At 38.2% G+C, this 26,380-nt stretch overlaps 2 protein-coding genes across 17 annotated transcripts in view; both read right to left on the bottom strand.

Annotated features, from left to right (window-relative positions):
* SLC20A2 (solute carrier family 20 member 2) overlaps positions 1–9,690 on the bottom strand; it is a 93,897-nt gene extending 84,207 nt beyond the window's left edge. For 15 of the 16 annotated variants that reach the window (XR_014028484.1, XR_014028485.1, XR_014028486.1 and 12 more), the window contains exons 1-2: positions 9,051–9,094; positions 7,196–7,329 (exon numbers count right to left, since the gene is read on the bottom strand). The gene's annotated coding sequence lies outside the window, so the exon portion shown is untranslated. Of the gene's footprint in view, positions 1–7,195; positions 7,330–9,050; positions 9,095–9,531 lie in introns of those variants that run through there. The other variant, XM_081343837.1, reaches the window with a different exon arrangement.
* A 3,437-nt stretch (positions 9,691–13,127) lies between these two features.
* On the bottom strand, positions 13,128–22,457 carry SMIM19 (small integral membrane protein 19). Its single transcript, XM_081343359.1, has 3 exons — positions 22,281–22,457; positions 20,447–20,571; positions 13,128–14,843 (listed from the first exon to the last, which is right to left on the bottom strand). The coding sequence occupies exons 1-3, from the start codon at positions 22,424–22,426 to the stop codon at positions 14,776–14,778; spliced, it is 339 nt and encodes a 112-aa protein (XP_081199485.1). The 5' UTR covers positions 22,427–22,457; the 3' UTR covers positions 13,128–14,775.
* Positions 22,458–26,380: the final 3,923 nt, after the last annotated feature.

Here is a 26,380-nt window from a genome sequence, read left to right as displayed (position 1 = left end):
GGACCAGAGGGAGCTGATGCGCCACCACACTCTCAACAACCTTCGCAAGAAAGCGAAGGTTGGAGACTGGACGAAAGTTGTTCAATACAGCTGGGTCCAAGGCAGGCTTCTTGAGGAGAGGTCTCACAACCGCCTCCTTCAAGACGGTGGGGAAATAACCCTCACTCAAAGAAGCAGATATAACCGCCTGGAGCCAGCCTCGTGTCCTCTCCCTAGCTGCATAAACCAGCCAGGAAGGGCACGGGTCCAACAAACATGTGGAGGAGCTCAGCCTCCCCATAATCCTGTCCACTTCATCAGGGGTCACAGAATCAAACTCTTCCCAGATAACATTGACAAGACCGTCCGTGTCCTGATCGCCTGACTCTGCCCAGCTGGAGTCCAAACCGGTCCGAATCCGAGCGATTTTATCCGACAGATGTTGACTAAATTCCTCGGCACGACCCTGCAAGGGATCCTCCCTCACCTCCTGATTAAGAAGTGAGCGAGTCACCCTAAACAGGGCGGCCGGGCGATTATCTGCGGACGCAATGAGGGTAGAGAAGTAATTACACCTCGCCACCCTCATCGCTGCGAGATAAGACCTAATATAGGTTCTTAACCGCAACCGGTCGGGTTCGGATCGGCTCGACCTCCAACAGCTCTCTAGGCCCCGTTTCCGACGCTTCATCTCCCGGAGCTCCGCGGAGAACCATGGAGCTCGCTGGGATCTGCGCCGGGTCAGGGGCCGCAAGGGCACAACCCGGTCAAGTGCCTCAGTGGCTGCCCTTTCCCAGGTTTCCACTAAGGCATCCGCCGAGCTGTGAGCAATGGAGGCAGGTGGGGACCCCAGCGCCGCTTGGAATCTATCAGGATCCATTAAGCGTCTGGGGCGGTACCATCTAATTGGTTCCGTATCCCCACGGCGGGGGGTGGCAAAACGGAAGACCATCCGCAGGAGATGATGATCGGTCCATGACCGGGGCATAATAAATGGAGAGCCCCCACCAAGATCATCCAACCACCGTCTAGATAAAAAAATCAGGTCAAGAGTGTGGCCTCCCTCATGAGTTGGTTCAGAAATTACTTGCGTCAGGTCCATGGCCGTCATGGAAGCCATGAACTCCCGAGCTAGCTCAGATGAGCCTCCCAGGGATGGTAGATTGAAGTCTCCCAAAACTATAAGTTTGGGAAACTCAACCACCAACCCTGAGAGGATATCGAGCAGCTCGGGCAGGGCTGCCGCTGTACGACTAGGCGAAATGTACGTCAGCAGCAAACCCAACTGCGCCCCAGAACCAAATCTCACAAAGAGAGACTCACACCCGACTATCTGAGAAACGGTGGTCTCCCGCGGACATAAGGTCTCCCTAATAATAACCGCCACTCCCCCACCCCTACCTTGAGCTCTTGGCCGGTGCAGCACCCGGAAGCCTGGTGGGCAGATGTCAACCAAAGGGACCCCACCCTCTGGGCCCAACCAGGTCTCCGTGATGCAGGCCAGGTCCGCATGCTCACCCTCAACTAAATCCCTAACGAGGGGAGCTTTGTTAACCACGGACCTGGCATTCAGATACACCAGCCGGAGCTCAGGAGGCTGCACATCCTCGCTCCCGGAACCTCGGGGAAGAAGCAGAGGGTCGGAGCGCCTCACCGCTTGCAAGTAGCGGAGATGGCCCTCCCGGTAGCGATACGGCCCCCTGTCTATCCGCCTGCTGCCATTCCCCGTCGTGGGAATTGGTAATCCCACGACCCGCTCGTGAGCTCCGGAGACAGCGACACCCCGTTCTCCCGCCGCGCGGTCAGACCCAAGTCCGGCCTGAACCATGGTTGATTGGCCACCCCCCAAGGCCAGACAACCCTTATCACCCACCCCCCTCCCTAACCCTATAAAAAATCTAGATAAAAAAATGATCAGAGGCCTTCTGTTAACTGTTAAATGTAAAATTATCTTTCAAGCAAAATATTCTTACAAAACATTCTCCATATTGAAACACTGCAAAGAGATCAGAACTACATGTTTATAAAAATTTTGGATTCAAAAAAATCTTAAATGGTATGGGCGACACCTTGTGGCTAAACCTGGTATTACAACTTGTTATTGTCTAAAAGAGACTTGGCTTGAAGCACAGACTATAGATAAGACTTTTGCAACATTGACAGATATCACCTGTGAGAAGCCCACCTGTGTTCTATACTCAATGACAAAATTAATTTCATTCTCTGCTTGTAAAGCTTTTAACACATTAATAAGAAAACATGGATGAAGATCAGGAACAGATTCTCTTTATGTTGAAAGCAATTTATGAAACTATTCTTACAGTTTCTGATGAAATAAGAAGCTACAAAAAGGAACAAGATGTCAGCCTAGATATACAAACCCAAACTTTGATAATAACTAAAGAATCAACTACACAGAATATAATAGAAGTGGAACAATCAAATACTATGATAGAAGATTCAACTGATCAACAAACACTGTTAATGGAAAACCCAGAAAAGGGACTGACAACACTGAAAATGGAAAAGACTTTCTATATAAACCAGAAGAAACCTGAGGATCAAGAAGAACAGACTGAAGGGAAGCTAAACATTTCAGGACAACTACATTAAGATGGAAAAATAGAGAGACAATTGGTTAGCTCTTCCAAAAAAATGGCAACTGGGTAGCCTCTTTTATCTCAAACAATATATATATAATAACAGAGGGAGATCTATTTGATGACTTAAAAGCACGGATATGGAAGGCGAGTTGGCAAAGAAAGCAAGCTAAAATAAGGCTGAAGAAAACTGTGGTTTTGACTTATTAGTGAGGATTAAAATAGAATATACTCAAATAGACAAGAAGTGTACTTTGAATACTAGATTTTGTTATGAACTGAGGCAAAGAAAACTGGTTATTTAAAACGTGGAAGTATAAATGTTAACAGTTAAATTTGAATATTGATTTGTTTATAAAGGTTGAATGTAAAAGTAATTAAGATACAATGGGACACAAAAGTATTTAGTCAGCCACCAATTGTGCAAGTTCTCCCATTTAAAAAGATGAGAGAGGCCTGTAATCATAGGTATAGCTCAACTATGAGAGACAAAATGGGGGGAAAGAATCCAGAAAATCACATTGTAGGATTTCTAACGAATTTATTTGCAAATTATGGTGGAAAATAAATATTTGGTCAATAACAAAAGTTCATCTCAATACTTTGTTATATACCCTTTGTTGGCAATGACAGAAGTAAAACGTTTTCTGTAAATCTTCACAAGGTTTGCACACACTGTTGCTGGTATTTTGGCCCATTCCTCCATGCAGATCTCCTCTACAGCAGTGATGTTTTGGGGCTGTTGCTGGGCAACATGGACTTTCAACTCCCTCCAAAGGTTTTCTATGGGGTTGAGATCTGGAGACTGGCTAGGCCACTCCAGGACCTTGAAATGCTTCTTACGAAGCCACTCCTTCGTTGTCCGGGCGGTGTGTTTAGGATCATTGTCATGCTGAAAGACCCAGCCACATTTCATCTTCAATGCCCTTGCTGATGGGTTTTCACTCAAAATCTCACGATACATGGCCCCATTCATTCTTTCCTTTACATGGATCAATCATGCTGGTCCCTTGGCAGAAAAACAGCCCCAAAGCATGATGTTTCCACCCCCATGCTTCACAGTAGGTATGGTGTTCTTTGGATGCAACTCAGCATTCGTTCTCCTCCAAACACGAGGAGTTGAGTTTTTACCAAAAAGTTCTACTTTGGTTTCATCTGACCATATGACATTCTCCCAACCCTGTTTTGGATCATCCAAATGCTCTCTAACAAACTTCAGATGGGCCCGGACATGTACTGGCTTAAGCAGGGGGACACATCTGGTATTGCAGGATTTGAGTCCCTGGCGGCGTAGTGTGTTACTGATGGTAGCCTTTGTTACTTTGGTCCCAGCTCTCTGCTGGTTCTGGGATTTTTGCTCACTGTTCTTGTGATCATTTTGACCCTACGGGGTGAGATCTTGCGTGGAGCCCCAGAACGAGGGAGATTATCAGTGGTCTTGTATGTCTTCCATTTTCTAATAATTGCTCCCACAGTTGATTTCTTCACACCAAGCTGCTTGCCTATTGCACATTCAGTCTTCCCAGCACGGTGCAGGTCTACAATTTTGTTTCTGGTGTCCTTCGACAGCTCTTTGGTCTTGGCCATAGTGGAGTTTGGAGTGTGACTGTTTGAGGTTGTGGACTGGTGTCTTTTATACTGATAACAAGTTCAACCAGGTGCCATTCATACAGGTAATGAGAGGACAGAGGAGCCTCTTAAAGAAAAAGTTACAGGTCTGTGAGAGCCAGAAATCTTGCTTGTTTGTACGTGACCAAATACTTATTTTACAGAGGAATGTACAAATTAATTCATTAGAAATCCTACAATGTGATTTCCTGGATTCTTTCCCCCCATTTTGTCTCTCATAGTTGAGGTATACCTATGATGAAAATTACAGGCCTCTCTCATCTTTTTAAGTGGGAGAACTTGCACAATTGGTGGCTGACTAAATACTTTTTTGTCCCACTGTATATATGTGTGTGTGTGTGTGTTAAAAATCTATTGATAAATGTAATAAACATGTTTTTACTTAACTGATATAATAAGAACTGTACTAGCTTAAATATGAGATAGTAGACATTAAGAGAAAAAAGAGGAAGTATGATGTTAAAATGAGAAATTTTGGTTACTAAATTTAAGATATTTGGAAATTAATAGAAAATAAGAATGTTATACTGTATTATTAATTAGATGATGTAAGATGGTGAGAAATAAAATATATTCAAATAGATAAGATGTGTATCCTGAATATTAGACTTTGTGATGAATTGTGATAAAGGGAACCTGGATTACTTAAAACTTGGAAATTATAAATATTAAATGTTAAATTTAAATATTAATGGGAAACTAAAAATTGGGAAAAACTAGTTAGGACATTGTCTATGAAGACTGAACGTTAAAATAACCAGGATATGTATAAACTAAAAATTATTGATAAATGTAAGAAAATTATTTTTATTTAACTAATATAATAAGAATTGTATTAGTTTAAACACGAGACAGTAAATACTAAGGGGAAAAGAGAAAATATTTAATGTGGTAGTTTGAGACTTGTACTAAAGATACTTGTATGTCATTGAATTATCGATTAACTCAGCTGCCATGTTGCTTTTTAAATAAATATAATTAGAAAATCAATAAAACATTATAAAAAAAGAAATACAACTAGAAAACCTGATTTAAATTTTTTAAAATTATTTTGCTTTGTCCAATAAAAATCTTATCCATCAAAAATGAAAATCGTCTGAAGATTAGAAATTAATTTATTTTTCACTACTGCATAGAAATAAAGAATGATATGCAAACAAAAATGAAAATATGTAAAAGATATTTCCTTAAATACTAGCAGCTAATCATTTGGCTGCATCCAAGAAGAGTGTCTTTTCTGGGGGTCATTCTTTGGAACATAGTCTTCCAGAGAACAGACTTGCCTCAACCCTACTAACTCTCCTAAGGCCTTGAATACCTAGTTTGGTTACCTTAGGATCTATGTGTGTGGTTAAGTTTATATTGTGCTTGTGTTTATTGGGTTGTTTTTATCTTAGCTACTGCATAGGTTACTAATTATTTAGTTTTAAAGATTTTATCTTGTTTTTCTTCACTGTTAGTAGCCCAGAGTTATATTTGAGAGGGATGGCCATATAACTATAGACTTTTTCAACACAGATTAGTTGCATTAATACTAATGATCATTACATTAATAACTTTTATACTTCTATTCCCTTTTAAATAATCAAGAATAAGTCCTTTTGCAAAATTAAAAATTCTAATATCTCTCTTGTCTTGATGTTCCCCCATGTCTACTAAACTTTAAACTCCATCATCGATGCCAATAGAAAACTGTAGAAAGCTTATTTTAAACAAAGAAGAAATTTCCAAAACTGTAAGTTCTAAACTAGTAAGTCAAGCATAAACAAAGCCAGCACAGAATAACAAGTTTCAGAAATATGCCAATAGAATGGAAATCCATTTTGGCATCAAGATTCTGGTTTCTATTAAATGAAGAATGCCTTAGAGTACACCTCAAAATAGACATAAATATATCCAGACACACTCTAAAATTTCTATTTAGTACTATAGACAATTGATACAGAACAATTCATTCATTCACAAATATATTCAAAGGAAAATGCATCTTTCTATACAATTGGATGAAAAGCAAACAGAATGACAGGCATTACTATTAGAAAGCAGAGAATATGATTAAATGGACAGTGTTCACAATATAAAACAATAAGAATGGTCAAAAATTTATGTTCTGATCAATAATTGTCCTTTAGTTCATAGTCTAAAATCAGAGGTAAGCGAGATGACGGACAAAAATCAAATTATTCCAGATGATTAATGCTAGAATATTGCAAGAGTTCCAAACAGCAATTCCAAACTATAAGGACAGACAGTAAAGTGGCAGATATTAATTAATTTATTATTTGTGACCTATTCTTCCATGGGGCTATACTAGGCAGCCATACTGTAATAAAACAGAGAAATGAAAAGAAGTGTGAAATCAAATTTGGGTCGGTCACCAGGACCAGAGAATTACTCTTCCAAGCATTCAGACTCATGCTGGAGCCCATCTTCAGGGTATTTCCCAACGGGCCTCTTGTCAGTTAACAGGAGTGCTGAATTACTACCTGCCTATCAAATACTTAGGAGTCGGGGCTTGGCAGCCCAAGGAAATGATAGCCAATCGCCACCTATCAACACACCAATCAACCAATAGGAAGGCAACACATACACACAACTCACAGAATAGCCTAAAGCACATATTCCAGTAGAGAAATTCCCTGAAGATGGGCTCCAGCATGGGTCCGAAAGGTCAGTAGAATAAATCTCTGGTCCTGGTGACTGACCCAAATTCTATTTTGCATCATTATTCTAGGATATGTATATTTGCCTTCATTCGTGAAGTGTAAAGATAACAGTACCAAAGTAATGGAATAATAAACAATGAAAATGAAAACAATGTGAATATAGTGATACGAGAATAAAAGATGACCACGTAGAGAAGCAAGGAATGAGGGAGGAGGTCGTGTCTGCTATCAAATTTAGTGTAGTATCCCCCCACTGGGTCCCAGTCTAACCAGCAGAACCAGGTCTTCAGGCTCTATATAGGAGGGTGGAGAAGATCTCACCTTGGAGAGAAGAATGTTCCATAGGGCAGGCACTACAGCAAGGAAGGCTCTTCTGAATCCCAGTAGTCGAAATTCTTTGACCAACAGGATCCAAAGTAGGTCGTCTCTGCTGGCACAAATGGGGCGGGCTTGTGCTAATGGGACACGATGATTTATCAGGTAGTTTGGATCTATGCTAATAAGAGCTTTAAAGGTCATAGCCAACACTTCAAACTGTACCCAATACAGTTATCTTTCTCTCACCTCTAGAGAATGGGGAATATGCAATCTTGAGTCTTATTCTATTGCTCATATTTAACTGGCATGATTTTCAAATACATCACACTAAGCGCTAGCATCATTCCCAACAAAGAGGCCCAAAGTAGCTAAGAAGTAAAAAAGTTCTTCAAAACTGAATATAGGTAAGATATTGATAACAAAACTACCTTCAAAACTATCCCTGGTGATATGAAGTTATTTTAGGAAAGGCAATTCCTAAAATTCTGTAAAAGCTATGATTCTCTGTATGGTTATTTTCATGCTTCAGTTATGCATTCAGTTGTTATAATTTAATGACTGAAAACAGATGTAGATGCCTCTGTTACTTGCATTAACATTGTGTAAAACATTTGAAAGAGGTGCTGGGAAATGTTTAAATGTAAGAACAAAGCACTTCTTTTTGAAGTTACCACTAAAGACCTATTCCTTTAGTAAGCTTTCTGTATCTGCTTTGAAACTTTGTTCCCAATTATCTCCTAATGCATAAAAAAACAAACCATGGGAGATAGCCAGAAGTTTTGAAAAAGCATGTTGAAAAAAATATTGCAAAAGATGTATACGGTCTAACAATTTGAAGAGAAGTTATTTGTTCATGCTCCTGAATAGTGCATAGTCCTTTCAAGCCTATTTTTCTTATGTTATAAAATTTATGTTAAATAACTTTTTGGTAATATATTTGCACAACTATTAACCTCAACTATTTTACTTTAGATGAATTTAATTTTCCTTTATGTTTGATTTAAAGTATCATCAGATTTCAAACAATTGGCATTAACATTTCTGAACAGACTATAACAAAACAAAACCTACCTCACCTCACCTCATACAAAAGTCTCAATTTGATTGCCCCCAATTCTATTTTGCTTTGTTAGTCATGTGGTAAAACCCTTGTGCATGAGATTAACATGCCCCTGTACAACCAATAGAAGTAGCATTCTGTGACTAGAAGGTCTGTAATATAAAATTTCTCCTTTGATAATAGTTGGTGGTTTTTTTCATTGTGTAAAATTGAATAATTAGATGTCCATTTATAACACTTTCATTTTCAAGAAATGAAAAATAAACAGTTCTGCTCACAGTCAGAAATTTAAATCCGTGTAAAATCATTTAAAGTGTGCTTATTCCAAAGAAAGTCTAATTTAAAAATAAAAGTGCCATTCTTGGAGAGGGAACATCTTATTAGAAATGTCGGTCTGGATCCCCAATTTACATCCACCTCACAACAGTCATTTTAATTTTCGGCTATAAGCATTCGTCTCTTAACAAATGCTTTTTTTCTTCTCTGCGATTCACTTAAAGCAGGAGTACAGTACAGGCTGATCATGTGATTCCTCAACATCAGATCCTGCGGACTAATTGCTTAAGGCCCGGATTACACTAAAGCCGTAAGATTGGGAGATCTATAAACTGTGCATAAAGTGAACCAAGACGATAACAAAAGCACTAGGTATGCATGTTTAATAGCAAACCAAACAAAAGAGCAGTATAACAGAAAGTTCCGATCCCCCCCTTTCCCCGGAAAGGACAAGAACTGCATGGAAAATGCATTTGCTTCAACACAAGAATGCTACTTCCCCATTTTTTATTTTGTTATCACCTGGGTGAGAGAAGCCAAATGGCAACGTCGATTCAGCACCCGCTTTTCACAGCACTTTTCTATTGGCACAATCCTTACTATACCCAACAATTATCCAGTAAAACTGGCTACTGTCTGACACTCTAAATACGCTTCATGAATATCAAACGCTTGTCAGGGTTTGGAAATGCAACAAGCAAGCCACCTTCCCTCTAGAGAAAGCTGGGCTTGTTTTCATCTTTCTACGCACAAGAAGCTGAATCAGGCAGGCGGACAGAAGAAAGCGTGGCCTGTAAAGAAAAAAAGGAATGTGGGCAATGCCTGTAGACAACAGACCAGTCAGTATCCGCGGGACTTCAGGTCATCGCAAATAGGACGGAGACATGCTGATTTCCAGCGCAAACCCTTCGCCACCTCCTACGGACGGCTCGGAGAAGACGCAAATGCAAAAGCCGTTTGTTCGGGCGTGCGCGCGCCTGGCCGGTCAGTTCTATTTACTCACCCTCCAGCCACGCGCTCGCTGAACCCGGCGTCTCGTCTACTCGCTCTCCGCTAAGTACAGCCGCTAAGCACGCCGGCAGGACCCGGATACACATCAAACGAAAAAAATAAATAAATAAAATGCCCAACGGAAGTGAAGGAAGGAGAAGATCGAGAAGGCCCACAGTTCATACTTCCGCTTTTGGCTCTTTCTACCGCAAAGCGGAAGAAAACCTGACCCCAGAAATTGTTTTAAGAAATCGAGGATTTTATGTCCGCATCAGCACCTGGCTAGGAAACAGTCTTAGGATATTATTCTCAGACATCCTAGTTTTTCCCCCCCAGTCGTATAAAATGCGACTTCGATACCTGCAAGGCTGCAGTTGAATGACGAGAGTTAAAGGAGCCATTGGAGGGATTGAGACTTCCTATAACTTTTAACTTGTTTTAAATAAGAGATTGGAGAAACAAAAGTGAGAGGGAGAGGAAAAACTAAGTCCCCTTTAGCATAACTTTTTGCTGACCGTAATGCAGTATTGCAAGGACTTGCCATAAGCGCATTTCTCTACGTTCCGACAAGAGAAAGAGCGCCTAAAGCAAGAGCCTGGACACCAGTGCCCTCTATCTTCTACCTGGAGAAGCGGGACTATCTCACTCTGGACGCTTGGTGCAAAGGGTCAGGAAATGCAACCGAGAAGTTGAACTGGCGGTTTTTTTCTTTTAACCCAGTACCTGAGTCGCCTTTTCAAAACGCTGCGGATCTGAAGAAATAGCCGTTTATTAACACACACACACACACACACACCCTCTTAAAGAATCTGGGAGAATGCCAACAGGTGTCTTCAATACCTGAATGCACCTGCTAGAAGAAGCTGTTTTAAGCACAGATAATACAGTTTTCTTTCCCATTTAGCAGATAGATAATTTGTGAAGGAAAAAACCCATTTTAAGATTCCTACTTCTACCTGAAAAAAAATTGTTATCTTTCTAGATTACTCCATTTTGCTCCCAAAGTAATCAGTCCAACCTACCCCAGCTCACTATGAGAGTGAATAACAAGGACCTGAAAGAAAAGCTTACAGTTGATTCCCAAGTATGCCAATCTTTTCAGTTAATTACCATTTAATTAATCATGAATCTGCTGGCAAAGCCCCAGACTGCTAAGATTACACAACACTGAATAATAAACTTAAGCTTACATGCTTCAGTGACTGGCTTCACATATCATGCTGTCAAAACCAAATCAAGAATTTAGCCATTACTCATTTCGCCCCAATTCTAATGCTCCTATAGAAATGCTTCAAAACTCTACTCATTGAGGTCCTGTGATATAAAAACCACATATGTGAAAATTAAAGAAAATGAAACTCAGTTTTTTTTATGTTACCAGAATGATTAAATCTAAAAATTAAAATCATTTGGAATGTGTGATATCCATTATATTGTCAACATTTTACTTCTTGCCTATCTGTATCCAGTGAAATCCAAATATTCTAATTATGGTTTTGATTCACCATTTTTCCTATGTATCTTTAAGTAATTCCCATCGCATACACCTTTTAGTCAATAAAAATTTTCCCAGATGTTATTGCTAAATTTTAATTCACATTTTCAATACAATGTTTTAATGAGATCACCAAATACTATTCTTCTCTTGCTTTTTAATAGGTGATATGCTTTAAAACAGGCAAGTGGTGAAAGCAGGTACACAACCTTTTTTGAGACAAAATCTTAAGATAGACTATACTTTTTTTAATCTGCAAGATAAAACCAGAAATTGCCAAAAGAAAACAGCAAAATCCAGATCTCAAGAACATTCCTTCCATATCCACAAAGGAGATGAAACTTGCAATAATCCCAATTTAAGTGTTGTTTTTAAGCATTTTAAATATTTCAGATAAAAACCAGTAGTATAAAAGTAGTTTTATCCACTAGTATAAAAGTAGTTAAATTATTATTGTGGAATGTGTTGAACTACTATCTGCTACTTCCTTTTGTTTCTGATATATTGCTAACATAGAAAAAATGGACAAGTACACCTAATAAACCAACTGATAATATAATTTGTAATTTAAAACAAAAGTAATAATGAGAAATAGATATGTAACACAAGTTAGGTACCTTAAATTGCACTTACCCACAAGTGATTTGTGAGGCAACTATCGTAGTAACACAAGTTTCCTGTGCTATTGCAAATAGACAACTTTTGGTCTGTTAGGAGATAAGAAAATCAGACTCCCTGCCTGGAAAATACATTTAAAAAGATGTAATCAACATTTTTATAAAATGGACCGTATAAATTCACCATCTCAACCACACCAATCCCACAAATGGTTCATTCAAAAATATCTTCTGATATCCTTTGTCTCCTCCATTTTTTATTTTTATTTTTTTATATTTAATACATTTTATTGAATTATAGAGTAAAATACAAAATACAAAGCAAATAGGATACAATGTGGAGGAAAAAATGGAAAGGAAAGTGAGGGAGAGGGGGGGAGACATTGATTTCCGACTTGCAGTAGAATAAAACATTAACATCAAACAACTATCAAACTCATAATTTTTTATCTAGTTTAAAATTCATATGTAAACCAATGACAGGCATAACCCTCTGTTTCTAACTCTTCTCTCGATTTAAGAGTAGGGTCATCTGAATTGAAGAGTATTATTTTACCATAAGCCCACCAGTCCAGTTTCACCACCATTTCTTTTCTTAAAAAAAGATATCCTTTGTCATTAGCACTGGGGAAATGGCACTGAGTTGAATAAACAAAAGCTCTATAATAATTCAGCAAGGTGATTTGGGAAAGACAAAGCTGTTGCCTTAATAGCGAAACCTGCATGCAAATTGTTGGAAAATTGTTATGTTAATTTGTTACTAATCCCAGCTATATTGTTGGATTTTTCTTTTGATATTTTTAAAACCTAACGTAACAAATCCTAGAGAAAAATAATGGATTTAAGTTTCTACTCCCCAGTTCTGTTCCATTAAGTTTAACAATGTTTTCTGGAATTGGTAAAAATAGTTTTTACCTAAAGACTAAAAAGAGAAAATGTTTTTGCTATTTGGCATGCCAAAAGCTATTGTCATTCATTTCATAGGAATGCAGCCTGCCTTAACTTTAAAAAGACAGTACTCTTTTTATTAAGGTGTCAGCATCACTTCCTTCAATAATCTAGATGTTTCTCCTTTTACTCTTTATATAAATTTATTTCCTGAAAGAATGGTGCAACTGTTCCTACTGGAGGAAATGAACAACTGTCTCCTGATACTTTTCCAATTTGTTATATGAGAAGGCATATAATACAATTGTTATGTAAGTCTTGAATTTTTCAAATGTACAGAGTATATACTAACTAAAGACTTGTGAAAGTCCAGTAAAGGAAAAACGTGTGTATTTAACAGTTGCAAAGATTTCGCTAAATGCGGTGTCTGGCTAATAATTATTAATATATCAACAGAAAATTGTAATGAAATAAAATTATGCATAGCAACTCCCATAATATCTGTACTGAAAAATACATTTCACACGTATCACATTTTAAATATTTTTATTTTTTGTAAAAAATATTTTATACACAGGGGCCATGAAGACTTTCACAAGAACACACAGCTAACGTGGTATATAACGGATTTAATGGTAAAAGGAAAGTGGTGTTATTTTCAAATATATCACATACAGAACATAAAAGGATGTACTTTAGTAAAATACAGGATGTATTTTGACATAACTCGAAGACAACTAGAGAAACAAACACCATAACCTAGCAAGGTGTACAGATCAGGTCAACCATGACAAATGTATTTATCTCACATGTCTTCTATTTCTACTACATTGTTCAGATGGCTCATAAAGTTAATACCTTACACTAAAGAGCGCAAGTGGGGGACAATTCTTGCAACTTCAAATGTGAGCATCATTTCTTAATAGTATGACAGGCATCTTTTATGATTACACTAGTATATGTATGAAGATTTAAGACATCTGGACTATACTACAAAAGAATACAGAAAGAAATCCTCATAAGAATAATTACATGGTACTTATCAAAACAGTATGAAAAAATATATTACTTTCTGTAATCTAACCTTTCTGCAATCTAATTGGTCAATCGCTTTTCGGTGTAACAATTATTTTATTGCTGCACCCAAAGAGTCTCAGAAATGGAATTAGTGATTGCAAAATTTAGCAACTAATACTATATTCAGAAGTTAAACTTACAAAGACATTAGGAGAGAAAGAGAGAGATGACAAATGTATTAGAACTGGCCATTTAATAGGCAAAATTATTGTCCGTTATTGAAAAAAATACTGTCCATGTTTAAGATGTAAATTAAAATACAATTAAAACTTTCAAATTTTCAGACATGCCAAAATAAAATATACTGCAAATATTTAAGCATTTAATGATTTTCTATTTCCACTGTTAACTTCACTTGATGTATTTGATAAACCAACAAATAATATTTATCCATTATAAGTCTAGTCTTCACCGACAAAAATAGTGCTGTTATCTGAATTCCACCTTATATAATCTTCTTTTAGCATTCCATTTGTAGGTCAAAAGTGTTAGGTTGCGCCCCACTCATAAAATACTACAAACTACTACCGTATATAGTCATTTATCAGATGAAGTTTTCTTAAAGAAATTATAATTTCAGAATTCAATAGAGAATAAAAGGGAAACAATTAAAAGGATAAATACAAAAATATTCTTTTTCATCATACTGATAGAATGGACTGTTTGTTCCTTACTCTAATTTCTGTTCTAATTGCTGTATACAGAAATACTTTCCCTACACTTTTCATCTTTTTATGTATATTCAGTTGCACATTACAATTCAATATATCTGCCTCACTGAGTGCAGTGTTTTTTAAAAGTCCCACTAAATGAAACTGTTCTTTTATAGAAGCAGTTGAATTACTTGTAGCATTATGCCACATCATAGTATGTGCCTCTATCCTGCTTTAAATGAAGACTTGAAACAACTGTAGGAACTGCAGTGATCATCTCCGTGCTCATGTGAGCTCATATTTTTATTGGGAATAAATACAAATTAAGAAATAAGACGAATAGATTACTGTATTTTTCTGATGTTAGAGAACCATTATAGAGTAACACACAAATTCAGAGCCTATAGTCAAAACATAGTTTATGCAATTAGTGCACATTTTTAAAAATATTATATACCATTAAAGTTGCACTGCAAATGATTATCATCAATGCTCTGGCATCCTCAGCACTTCAAATATTCAAAACTTCATTCCACCAAAAGCTGTACACTATCTGTCTGTTTCTGTGGTTGCTGCTGGTGGTCATATTTCCTTGCTAGAAAATAAATACATTTAGATATTAATGTATTTACTACAAAGTGATCCACACAGCATCAATAAGGCTTACACCAAATAAACATACATGGTATTGCTTTCTAAATCTTTATTGAGAGATAAAATCCTGTGTTCGTTGAAATAAACTACAGTGCAAGTTTATTAGTTTCCAATACAACATTTTGGACCAAAATTAATCATTTCTCACAACTACCAAATATACATTTTTAATCACAAAGAGAGTTCTATTGTTCAATACTGAATTATAGTACATAATAGCAGGAGTAAGCCTAAGATCTTCAACAGTTATAAACTATATAAGAATAAAAATATATTGTTTAGTTGGAGCATCAATTTACTGTTAGGTTTGATTTTAATAATATACATGCAATCTTTTTATATTTTCAGAACAGGGATATAATAGAAACACACCTACTCTAAGAACCAAAAAGAAGTTACTTACATTAAAAAAACTCAAATTGCTTTAATTTTGTAAACTGGAGTTTGAAAATCAGTTTTCACTTAAATATAGGCAGAAAATAGACAAAACTATCTTATATTGATTAAGTGAACTGGTCATATCCTTTAATCACCCTGTTTATATCATAAAAATATTTCTAGACCTTAGTTATATGGAGGCACAGTTAAACTTCCAATTAGCTGTTTAAGACTTAGCTTTATACAAACCTCACTTAATACAATTACAGGACTGGAAAGACCTTTCAGGTCTTAGTCCAACCCCGCTCAAGCAGGAGACCCTGTACCATTTTAGACAAATGGTTGTCCAATCTCTTCTTTAAAAATCTCCAGTGATGGAGCACCCATAATTTGTAAAAGCTAACAGTTTTACTGATTCAATATTTTCACTGTTAGGAAATTTCTCCTTATTTCTAAGTTGGATCTCGCCCTGATTAGTTTCCATCCATTGCTTCTTATCCTGCCTTCAGGTACTTTTGAGAATAGGTTGACCCCGTTTTCTTTGTGGCAGCCTTTAGATATTGGAACACTACTATCATATTACCCCTAGTCCTTCTTTTCATTAGACTAGACATACGCAATTTCTGCAACTGTTTTTCATGTTTTAGCTTGCAGTCCCCTAATCATCTTTGTTGCTCTTCCCTGCACTCTCAAAAAAATAAAAATAAAAATAAAACATCTTTTTTATATTCTGATGACCAAAACTGGATGCAGTAGTATTCCATGTGTGATCTTATTAAGGCTTTATAAAATGGTATTAACACTTCACATGATCTTGATTCTATCTTTCTGTTAATACAGCATAGAATTGCTTTGGCTTTTTGGCAGCTGCAGCATACTGTTGGCTCATATTTAAGTGATTGTCCACTACAACTCCAAGATCCCTCTCACAGGGATCCCTCTTACTATTGAGCTAAGTACCACCTATACTACAATAGTACATTTGAGTTTTTTTGCCTAAGTGTGAAACCTTACTTTTCTCTCCATTGGATTTCATTTTGCTGGATAAAGCCCAGTGTTCAAGTTTGTTAAGTTCCTTCTGGAACTTGAGGCTATCTTTTGGAGTGTTGGCTATTCCTGCCAGTTTAGTGTTGTCTGCAAATTTGATGAGTTCCCCTTCTATTCCCTCATCTAGATCATTTATGAAGACATTGAAGAGTACTGGGTACTGTAGGTACTTCCCTCTATGTAGATATGGGTTCCATTAATAACTACATATTGAGTGTGGTTAGTCAGCCAGTTATGAATTCAAATGATGATATTGTCTAACTCATTTTTTTCTGTATTAAAAAAGAGAAGATTGTGGTCTACTTTATCAAATGCCTTACTAAAATCTAAGTAAATTATATCTATAGCATTTCACTGGTCTACACTTTGTCCAAAAGTGTAGTAAGTTTTGTCTGATCTATTTTTGACAAAATATAGACTTTTGGTTATAACTTTGTTTGTCCCTAGGTGTTTGCAGATTCATTGCTTACCTTTTTTCAGAATCCTCCCAGCTTTCATTGTAAGCTTTAGTTTTCATCTTTGCAGTTTGGGGTTATCTGTTGATATTCTACCTTGGTTATATGCCCCTCTTCCTACTTTTTATATTTGTCCTTTTATCAGAACGTTTTTTGTGCAACCATGATCTTTTTATTTTTCTTCTCTGGTAGTATTGTGCTAGACTAAGTTTTTATAATTTCACTTTTTAAAGTTTCCCAAACTTCTTGAATTGTTTTTCCCTTAAGGATTTCCATTCCTGGAATCCTTCCCAAGCACTCTTTGTTGAAATCAGCTTTCTTAAAGTTCAAGACTCTAGTTTGATTTTGCTCTATTGCCTGAGCTTGCACTGAATTCCAATATCACATGGTGCTCGCCAGCCCCCAGGTTCCTGTAACTTCAAACCCTTTTATCATTTCATATCTGTTAGTGAGAATTAAGTCCAGTATGGTTGACTCTCTAGTTCCCTTCTCTATCTTTTGGGAGACATCAGGAATCTGTTTAGTTTTCCACTAGGTGCAGAGTTTGTCTCCCAGCTGATGTCAGGGTAGTCAAAGTCTCCCATTACTATTGTGGTGTGCATCCTGCACATTGTGGCTAACTACAAGTCAATGTTTATTATTACAGCCAGTAACCAGAAACTAGAGCAAGTTCAAAACACTGAAGGAATATCCAGTTAAACATTCTAGAATAAAATAATAAATAACAGATTAAAATCAATATTATTTATTTATTTATTTATTTATTTATTTATTTTATTGCATTTATATACCGCCCTTTCCCTGAGGACTCAGGGCGGTTTACAGGGAATTAAAAATCAACCATACAAAAGTTAAAAACCAATTTAAAAAAGATTAAATCAACCCTGTACAATTAAAAACCCCAATTAAAATAAATTTCTCCTCAGCCTGGGCCCGAGAGCTCAAAGAGCCAGGTCTTCAGGCCCCGGCGGAATGATCGGAGGTCGGGGGCAGTCCTCAGCTCCACTGGCAGCTGGTTCCAGAGGGCAGGCGCCCCCACTGAGAAGGCACTATCCCTGGGTGTCACCCGCCGGCAATCTCTTACCGGTGGGACCCTGAGGAGACCCTCCCTGTGGGAGCGCACAGGGTGAAGGGCATTTGATGCCGGCAGCAGGTGTTCCCTCAAATACCCCGGACCCAGGCCATGTAGGGCTTTATAGGTGATAACCAGCACCTTAAAATCACAATTTGGTATCCAATCTGTCAGTTAAACACGAGCAAAACACAGTATGGCCTAACTATACCATAATATCAATCTTTAAACTGTGAGGCCCACAGTCATTAAATACTACAATACAAAAGAGTAGTAATGCAAAGGGGTTTGCTGCTGTGTGTAAAATGGATTAATCATGTGTTTCAGACAAATTCCCAGTGCTGCTGCACAGAATCTAACCACCTGCATGTAATCACAGTCTGTTCATCCTTAAGCAGCCACTGGAGATAAGTAGTGCTGGAATAGCCAGGATATCTATTGATTATTGGGAAAACATGATTTTTTAATATCTCTATAAAATGAGCTTCAAAGGAGTATATGTCCAATAGTCCCCATCTCTCCTGACCCACTTTTCCTGAGCCACAAAATCTTTCAATCAATGGTATCTTTTTATATTTGCCATGCAGGACAGCCAATGGAAGTGCATGGCACCTTGCAAGCGAAATTGCTTTCCGGTGGTATAAGATCTTTAAGACTTGTTTTACTACCATTTTCAGCCTCAGTTTTGTGCGTTTTATATGCCAAGGTAGGAGAGCTTTCTTGGCTTCTACACAGTCCTTGTCAAACCATGCTTAGGAAGCAATTGCAAGGCCTCTTAACTGAGAAACAAGGTCATGTGCTATTAGTGGTTGTAGCTTATGAATTAGGTTTTTATATAGTTCTAGTAGCTAACTGATTAGCAAACAATTCATCTATTTCCTCTATTTGGTTAGTATTCACTAGTAGCATACTACTATATATACTTATGGCATTCCTTTTTCCTTTTATATTAATCCAAATGGTTTTGAGATTTTCATCACTGTTGTGATGCATTTCTAAAGAAGTGTGGTTATTTCTTATATATAGTGCAACTCCACCTCCTCTATTATTAGGTCTGTTTCTTTTGAACAGTTTGAATCCTTCTAGCTATACATTCCAGTCATAAATTTCACCCCACCAAGTTTTATAATGCTGGTGATGTCACGTCTGCCTTCTATACTAGAATTTCAAGTTCACTCTGTTTGTTTCTCATACTTTGAGTATTAGTGTACCAGCATCAGCTTTATAGCTAATGCTGTGTTTATTTTCTACTTCTCCTGTTTTGTGTCTGAGTTTCCCCTTTTTAAACATTTGGTTGATTTGAGATTTGTGCTTGGAATTAGTTTCTAAAAATTTGTCTCCCTCTGCTTCCAGTTTTACTTTAAAGCCTTATGGATAAGGAAAGCCAATAGGTTTCCTAAGATATTCTCCCCCGTTCTTGTGAGGTGTATCTCATTCCCTGCCAGAAGCCCCTCAGGTAGGTATTGTAGGCCATGGTATAAGAATCCAAAGTTCTCTTGATAGCACCATCCTGAATGGTTTGTTTCAAAAGTCCTGCATATCTTCACTGGGTGTGAGAACACCAGCTAGGCACTTATTTCTTTGACTTTCATGCCTAGTTGTCCACAGTCTCTTGATATTGTTTTCAAGGTCTTTGCGATTCCATGGATGGGGAATAGGAAAGGAATAATAATCTGTGGATTTAATTATGTTAATAAGCCCCTCAGTAACATCTTTGATAACTGCTCCTGGGAGACTAACCTCCCTAGATTTGATTGTACTTTGTTCTTTTTTTGTTTCCATCATGGGGATCAGAGTACCTTGGAAAACAGAACATTTTACTCGGTACTGTAATAGGAATAACTAACAGCAATCTCATTCCCTAAGTCTTATTCCTTTTGCAGCCCAAATGGCACCACTGTTACAAAGATAAACAGTTTTGCACATACTTTATCACCATCACTCACAAGTCTCAGGGAGTAATCATTTCCAAAGAGTCCAATGATTAAGCATACACAAAACGCTAGGTACTGGGGGTAGAGATACAGGAGAAATTGAGAATTCTAGAAAAGAACATGGATAGAAACCTAATTGGGAGGACTAGATATTTCAACATTTTATGAATATCCAATTCAGGTATTTTCTAGAAATCTTTAGATCTTCTAGAGATCTTTCTGTCTGATGACATTTTAACATCCATTTCTCAGAACCATATTATAAAGAATAATACCATCCCAATAATGCAAATAAACAGAATAGGAAGAAAAGCATGAGAAATACATGAAGATTCAGCTGTGCTATTGTACATTTCTGATCAGCGTAAAATGTAGAGTATGGATCAAGGATCATTAGTAAGCCTGCAATCTAATAGATTTTATTACCTCCATGATCCATACACATTACAGTTCCATGAGTAGAAAAGCAAAGCAATCACAACCCTGGAGCATTAAATATTTTTACATTAAGAATAATAGTAACTTCAAGCCATGTAAATGTTAGGAGTCAGATTTATATTTCAACATATATATTTAGTATCAAATTCCTTTTTAAAAAAAATGGGATTTATAGCTTACCCAAAACTTAATAGTCTCAAAGTAAATATATTTTACTTACCAATAGAATACATCTCTAATTGCTGCCGAAGACGGACTTTTTTCATGCTGTCATAAAAATTTGGTTCAGATGATATTTCTACAGTTGGAGGTAATGTAAAAATCCTCATAATCTTCCTCTTATTTCTGAAGCCCAAAAGAAATTTTAAAAATGTAAGTAATACAAAAACAGATGTTTCCCTTAATGGTAAATGAAATTGGCAACCTGTCTTAATTTCTACAGCAAAGGAAAAGAAATACAATTTGAATTTCAATTAGCAGTGGCAATGATTATCTCCAATTTCCTGAAAAAGCAAATGTTACCATCACCGAAAGAAATTAGGCTACGAATGTTTAAATGTCACATAATAGAAAGGGTTCCTGCTCACTGCATTCTAATACCATATTTCATGCAGAGGCCCCTAACAGAGATTTATGTCCTGTGAAGACCCTGTGTGTTCACCTAAATATGAAATGCATAGTAGATTCAGTAGTTAGATGTTGTACTCAGCATGGACATGAAAGCCAGTGTAAATTAGCTGTATCAGCTTGTACAGATCAGTCATTGTACAGATCAGTCCTGCAAAGTTTTTCAATTACAGCAAGGCAATGTCTGCTTCTTTAGCTGATATTCAAATAGCTAGTACCTAAGGCTTTTCAAAAGGAAGAGCTAATATGCAGTGTTTCAGAAATGGAGTTTGTAAATTAAGAACTATCCAGTGCAAATTTCATATGTCCCTAATTGTCCTAAGTCTTTCATACACACAATTTATTCTTTCTTCTAAAACTCAGTGAGGGATCAATATTAATTAGATTTTATCAGATTGCAGATAAGATAAGATGCATGAAGTATTTTAAAAATCTTGCAGATGTTTCTGTTATTGATAAACGTATATAGTTTCTTTCAAAGAGATTTTTAACACAATAGCAATAATGATGAGTTTTTATTTTTCTGAAGTTTGTTTTTAATATTAGCTAAACCACACTTATCCTAGCTATTGAAAAAATAAGGAAAGTTGCAAAACTCTGAACCCTTAGGCAGCAACTAATTCAACAATTGAAAACAGTCATGCAATACTCATAATAAACATTTATTTGAACATATCTATGGAGATTCTGTCATCCAGGTAATGGTTGTCCCAATGGTCCTTCAGCATTGCCTTTTGAAAAAGCAACTTTGGGACATTTATTTGAACAAAAATTAGTCATCATCCTCATAAAAATGCAATGACAGAAAGGGGTTGCTTAATACTACATGGTGAGACGTGAAGTGCTGAGACAGAACCAGAATAGGCAGGCATATGAACACAATATATTTCTCTCTGACATCCTTTCTCCAAATCCCTAAATAAATAAAACCCATTTTATTCACAGAAGTAAGTTCCTGTTTTGTTGCCGCTGTCAGAGTTTGTAATTATTAGCCTAGAAGCATGGACCTAAATCTCGAGATAACCAATTGCTGACGTAACAGCAATTGGTAACTGCTAAGTTTGTAAGCCGCCCTGAGTCTTCGGAGAAGGGCGGGATATAAATGGAATTAAAATAAAAATAAATAAAATAAAATTTGCAAGCCTAGCTACACGACCTGAAAGTTTGCAACGTTATTGCCAGAAGCAATACCGCGAATTTCTACTATCTATTATCTAGGAATTACCTTTGAAAAGCAGCCCATCATTCGATAAACCGTTAATTAGAAAATCTAATCTGCCAATCAGAATTCAGCAAAAAGTGGTTTCTCTCGGCCTACACTAGACAGAAAAGTGTAATGATCTACCGGGCTAAGACGCTTACGTATTCCTAAACAATATACAAATAGCAGTTGTAGGAGTCACTTCCTTCCCCGTTGAGATTCCCACCTGCGGGCGTACACCAACAGGGCCAAGCTGGCCAGCACCGCCAGTAAGTAAATGTTGGTGGCTTCATTCCAAGCCTCGTGTACTGAATAGTCCATGGCGGCTACTCCACCCCCGCCACTTTCGCCCAGCGCCCGGGCACCGGCCATAGAAAATAGAAGATATCGCCGACCGCCGACTCCCAAACAGGAAACGAGACGTAACCTCAGATCCTTCAGACGCTTCCAGATCGAAAACAAAGGCTTAGCTTCCGGGTTGAGTTAACGCCGCTCATTGTGATGAAAACGAAAGCCGAGCGTTCTGGTGGTGTTACTGTGGGCTTTGCACAATTGCGATGTGGTGGTGTAATTTTTTTTCTTATTCACCCGGATTTCCCCCCCCCCGGCATCCCAAAGAAGTCTTTTCTGGAAATAGGCGTTGATTTTTGGAATGCATAATTTCTGCGCGTGGAAGCCAGATTTGGACTGGAAAGGAAACCAGTAGCAAATTTGGAGATAAAATTTAAACTTCCCTTTTATCAAGAAGAATGGTCTATATCGGAGAAACTTTTTTATGTATAGAAACTCTATTCGTCATATTTACATACGTTTTGTTAGTAAAAAGCTACATATATTGTTATTGGGAGGGGGACCATGGATTGTAGAGGAGATAGTATAACTGCGGGCTAGGGAATTCTAGGAGTGGAACACTGGTGGAATTTAACCAGTTCGCATCAGTTCGGCAGGACCAATAGCTAATTTTTTGTCGCCCAGGCCCATAATGGACTTCCAGAAGCGGCATGCACATAGAGAACCGGTTGTTCACATATTTGAATCCCACAACTGGAGTCAAAAGACCACACATCTTGGCCTAGACCAGGGGTAGGCAACCTTGGCTCTTTTATGACTCGTGGACTTCAACTGTCAGAATACTAATTTATCTAGTAGAAGAAAAACAAATAGTTGAAAGAAGTAGATGTAATCAATTGGTACCTGAAATTCATTGGTGAGCAAAAAAATTTGGAGGACAAAAAAGGAACGAAAACCTTTATGTTTGCATGGAAAAGTGAAAAGCCAAAAATATGCTTGAGCCAGTATTTTAGCTAATATTAATATTTGTATGTCACTTCAGAATCACAGTCTCTTAGGTGGCCCTTGTCAAATTTACAGATGACACCAAGTTGAGGGGAATTGCTGACAAAAGTTAGATTCTGCTCATAGACAGGAAAAACAAAATGCACAGCTACTGAATAGGTGGTACCTGGCTCAACGGTATTAACTATGAGATGGATTTAGGTGTCCTAGTCAGATCACCACTTAAATATAAGCCACCAGTGTGCTGTAGCTGTCAAAAAAGCCAATGCAATCCTAAATTGCATCAATGGAGGGATAATATCAGGATTCTGAGAAATCATAGTACTACTTTATACTGCACAAGTAAGTAGAAGATGATACAAAAAAGATGCTCAGGTCCTAAAATGAGTAAAGAGAAGATCAATAAAGATGATAAGGGGTCTGGAAGCTAAATTGTATAATGAACAATTATATTTAGTTAGCAAGAAGAATTAGAGGTAATATGATAGCTGTTTTTTAAAACGAGGGGCTGCCACACAGGTCAGCCTAAAGCTTCTGAGGGTAGGACAAGAAGCAATTTATGGAAGCTTGTTAAAGAAAGATCCAACCTGGAACTAAGGAGAAACTTACTGTCTGTGAGAACAATTAACCAAAGCAACAACTTTGTCCCAGAGTTATAAGTGTACCATTGCTGGAAGTTTTCAAGAAAAGACTGGACAACCATTTGTCTGAGATAATATAAGGTCACCTGTCATGAGCAAGGGATTGGACTAGAACAGGGGTCCCCAACCTGTGGACCATGGCCCAGTACGGGGCCACTGCCTATTGCCCACCAGTCCATATGGGTGGGTGGGTGGTGCGTGCATGTTGCCATTGTCAGCTTCCATATTATTTTACATTCACAATGATTGTACTAAACTATAATGACTTGCTTAGGAACTTAATTTTTAAGTCTTGAATCTTGGGTTATTTTTTTAACCCCAGCTATTTGTATTTGTAACATTTATACAGCTGCCCATCTCACCCAGTATTCAGAGACTGAAAACTGATTAAGCTAGATTTCTACCAGTATTTATCAGACTTTGATGAGGAGATTGAGGCTGATGAATGACAGGAAAGACAACTCTTAAGAGACTTTTTCAGTTCCCTTCTAGAGTGCCTCTCTCTTTGGCTGTCCTCTGAAAACCAACTTTGTTTTGCCGGGCAACCATCTTCGCCTTAAAGCCTGGAAGAGGCATCTTGTTCTTCACCCTTGGTGTGGTCCTTCCACTTCCAAACTTCACTTTTCGGAAGCTGGCTATATTTTCAACACTGGGCATGTAATTCCTGGTGGTGTATGCAGAAGGAGAGGAAGGTGGCAGGATTTGAGGTTCTTCTGTCCCCTTAGAAATCCTTGAAGGCTGCACAGAGGTGGCTATGGGTGGATATGGCAAGAGAGGCTGGGATCCAGTCATCTCAAAGCAAGAAGGAGATCTGGGTGGCAAGAACAACCTCAGAGATCGCCGAACCCTTTCTGGAAGTCCCCATCGGTGCTCTGATGTAAGATGTCTCAGATGGGCCTCCAAGAGTTCTTTTTCCTCAACGCTGAGAAAATCGAGGTCTTGACTGAGGATTTGCACTTCTCTATCCCGTGGGGGAATCTTGGTCACAGTGTCTGTGGTGATCTTCTCTGCTTTAAAGAGATGTGGGGCAAAAGCTTGCAACGATTTTAGCACTGTTGATGGCAAGCCCCATGCATGCTGGATACTCGTCCACTGGATGTGGAATTCCAGAAGGTTCCGGCTGCTCTCTGGGAGGAAAGGGAGCCCTGTCTTGGTACCGGAGCAAATCTGGACTTTAGTTTGCCTAGACTTGCCTGTTGCTCTCTGTCTCTTATTGCCAACTTTGCTCTTGGGCTTTTCTAAAGTCTTCTGCTTTGGCTTAAACAATACCGGTTCATAGATGTCTTTGGTTTGCAAATCAGGTCCACTTTTCTGTAAGGATTTGGGTGGTAAAGGCAAGAGAGGCTGGAATACAGTCATCCCAGGATGAGAAGGAGATCTGGGTGGTAGGAAGGCCCTCCGAGATTGCCGAACTCTTTCTGGAGGACCCCATCTGTGCTCTGATGTACGATGTCTCAGATGGGCCTCCAAGCATTCTTTCATCTCAATGCTGAGGAAAACAAGGTCTTGACTAAGGATCTGCACATCTATTTTTTCCCTTCTTGGTTTCCTAGATGTGATTTTCCCAGTAGTCCTCTCTGATTGAAGAAGATATGGGGCAAAGACATGGAGAGATCTAACCACCATCGATGGTAAGCCCCATGCATGCTGGATTTTCTTTCGTTGGATATGGAATTCCAGAAGGTTCCGGCTGCTCTCTGGGAGGAAAGAGAGCCCTGTCTTGGTACCGGAGCAAATCTGGACTTTAGTTTGCCTAGACTTGCCTGTTGCTCTCTGTCTCTTATTGCCAACTTTGCTCTTGGGCTTTTCTAAAGTCTTCTGCTCTGGCTTAAACAATACCGGTTCATAGATGTCTGTGGTTTGCAAATCAGGTCCACTTTTCTGTAAGGATTTGGGTGGTAAAGGCAAGAGAGGCTGGAATCCAGTCATCCCAGGATGAGAAGGAGATCTGGGTGGTAGGAAGGCCCTCAGAGATTGCCGAACTCTTTCTGGAAGACCCCATCTGTGCTCTGATGTACGATGTTTCAGATGGGCCTCCAAGAGTTCTTTTTCCTCAACGCTGAGAAAATCGAGGCCTTGACTGAGGATTTGCACTTCTCTATCCCGTGGGGGAATCTTGGTCACAGTGTCTGTGGTGATCTTCTCTGCTTTAAAGAGATGTGGGGCAAAAGCTTGCAACGATTTTAGCACTGTTGATGGCAAGCCCCATGCATGCTGGATTCTCTTCCACTGGATGTGGAATTCCAGAAGGTTCCGGCTGCTCTCTGGGAGGAAAGAGAGCCCTGTCTTGGTACCGGAGCAAATCTGGACTTTAGTTTGCCTAGACTTGCCTGTTGCTCTCTGTCTCTTATTGCCAACTTTGCTTTTGGGCTTTTCTAAAGTCTTCTGC

This window comes from Vipera berus (genome assembly GCF_964194415.1).
Source record: "Vipera berus genome assembly, chromosome: Z".
Classification (NCBI taxonomy): domain Eukaryota; kingdom Metazoa; phylum Chordata; class Lepidosauria; order Squamata; family Viperidae; genus Vipera; species Vipera berus.
Note: the sequence above shows the minus strand (reverse complement) of the source record. Positions and strands in the feature narration are given on the sequence as shown.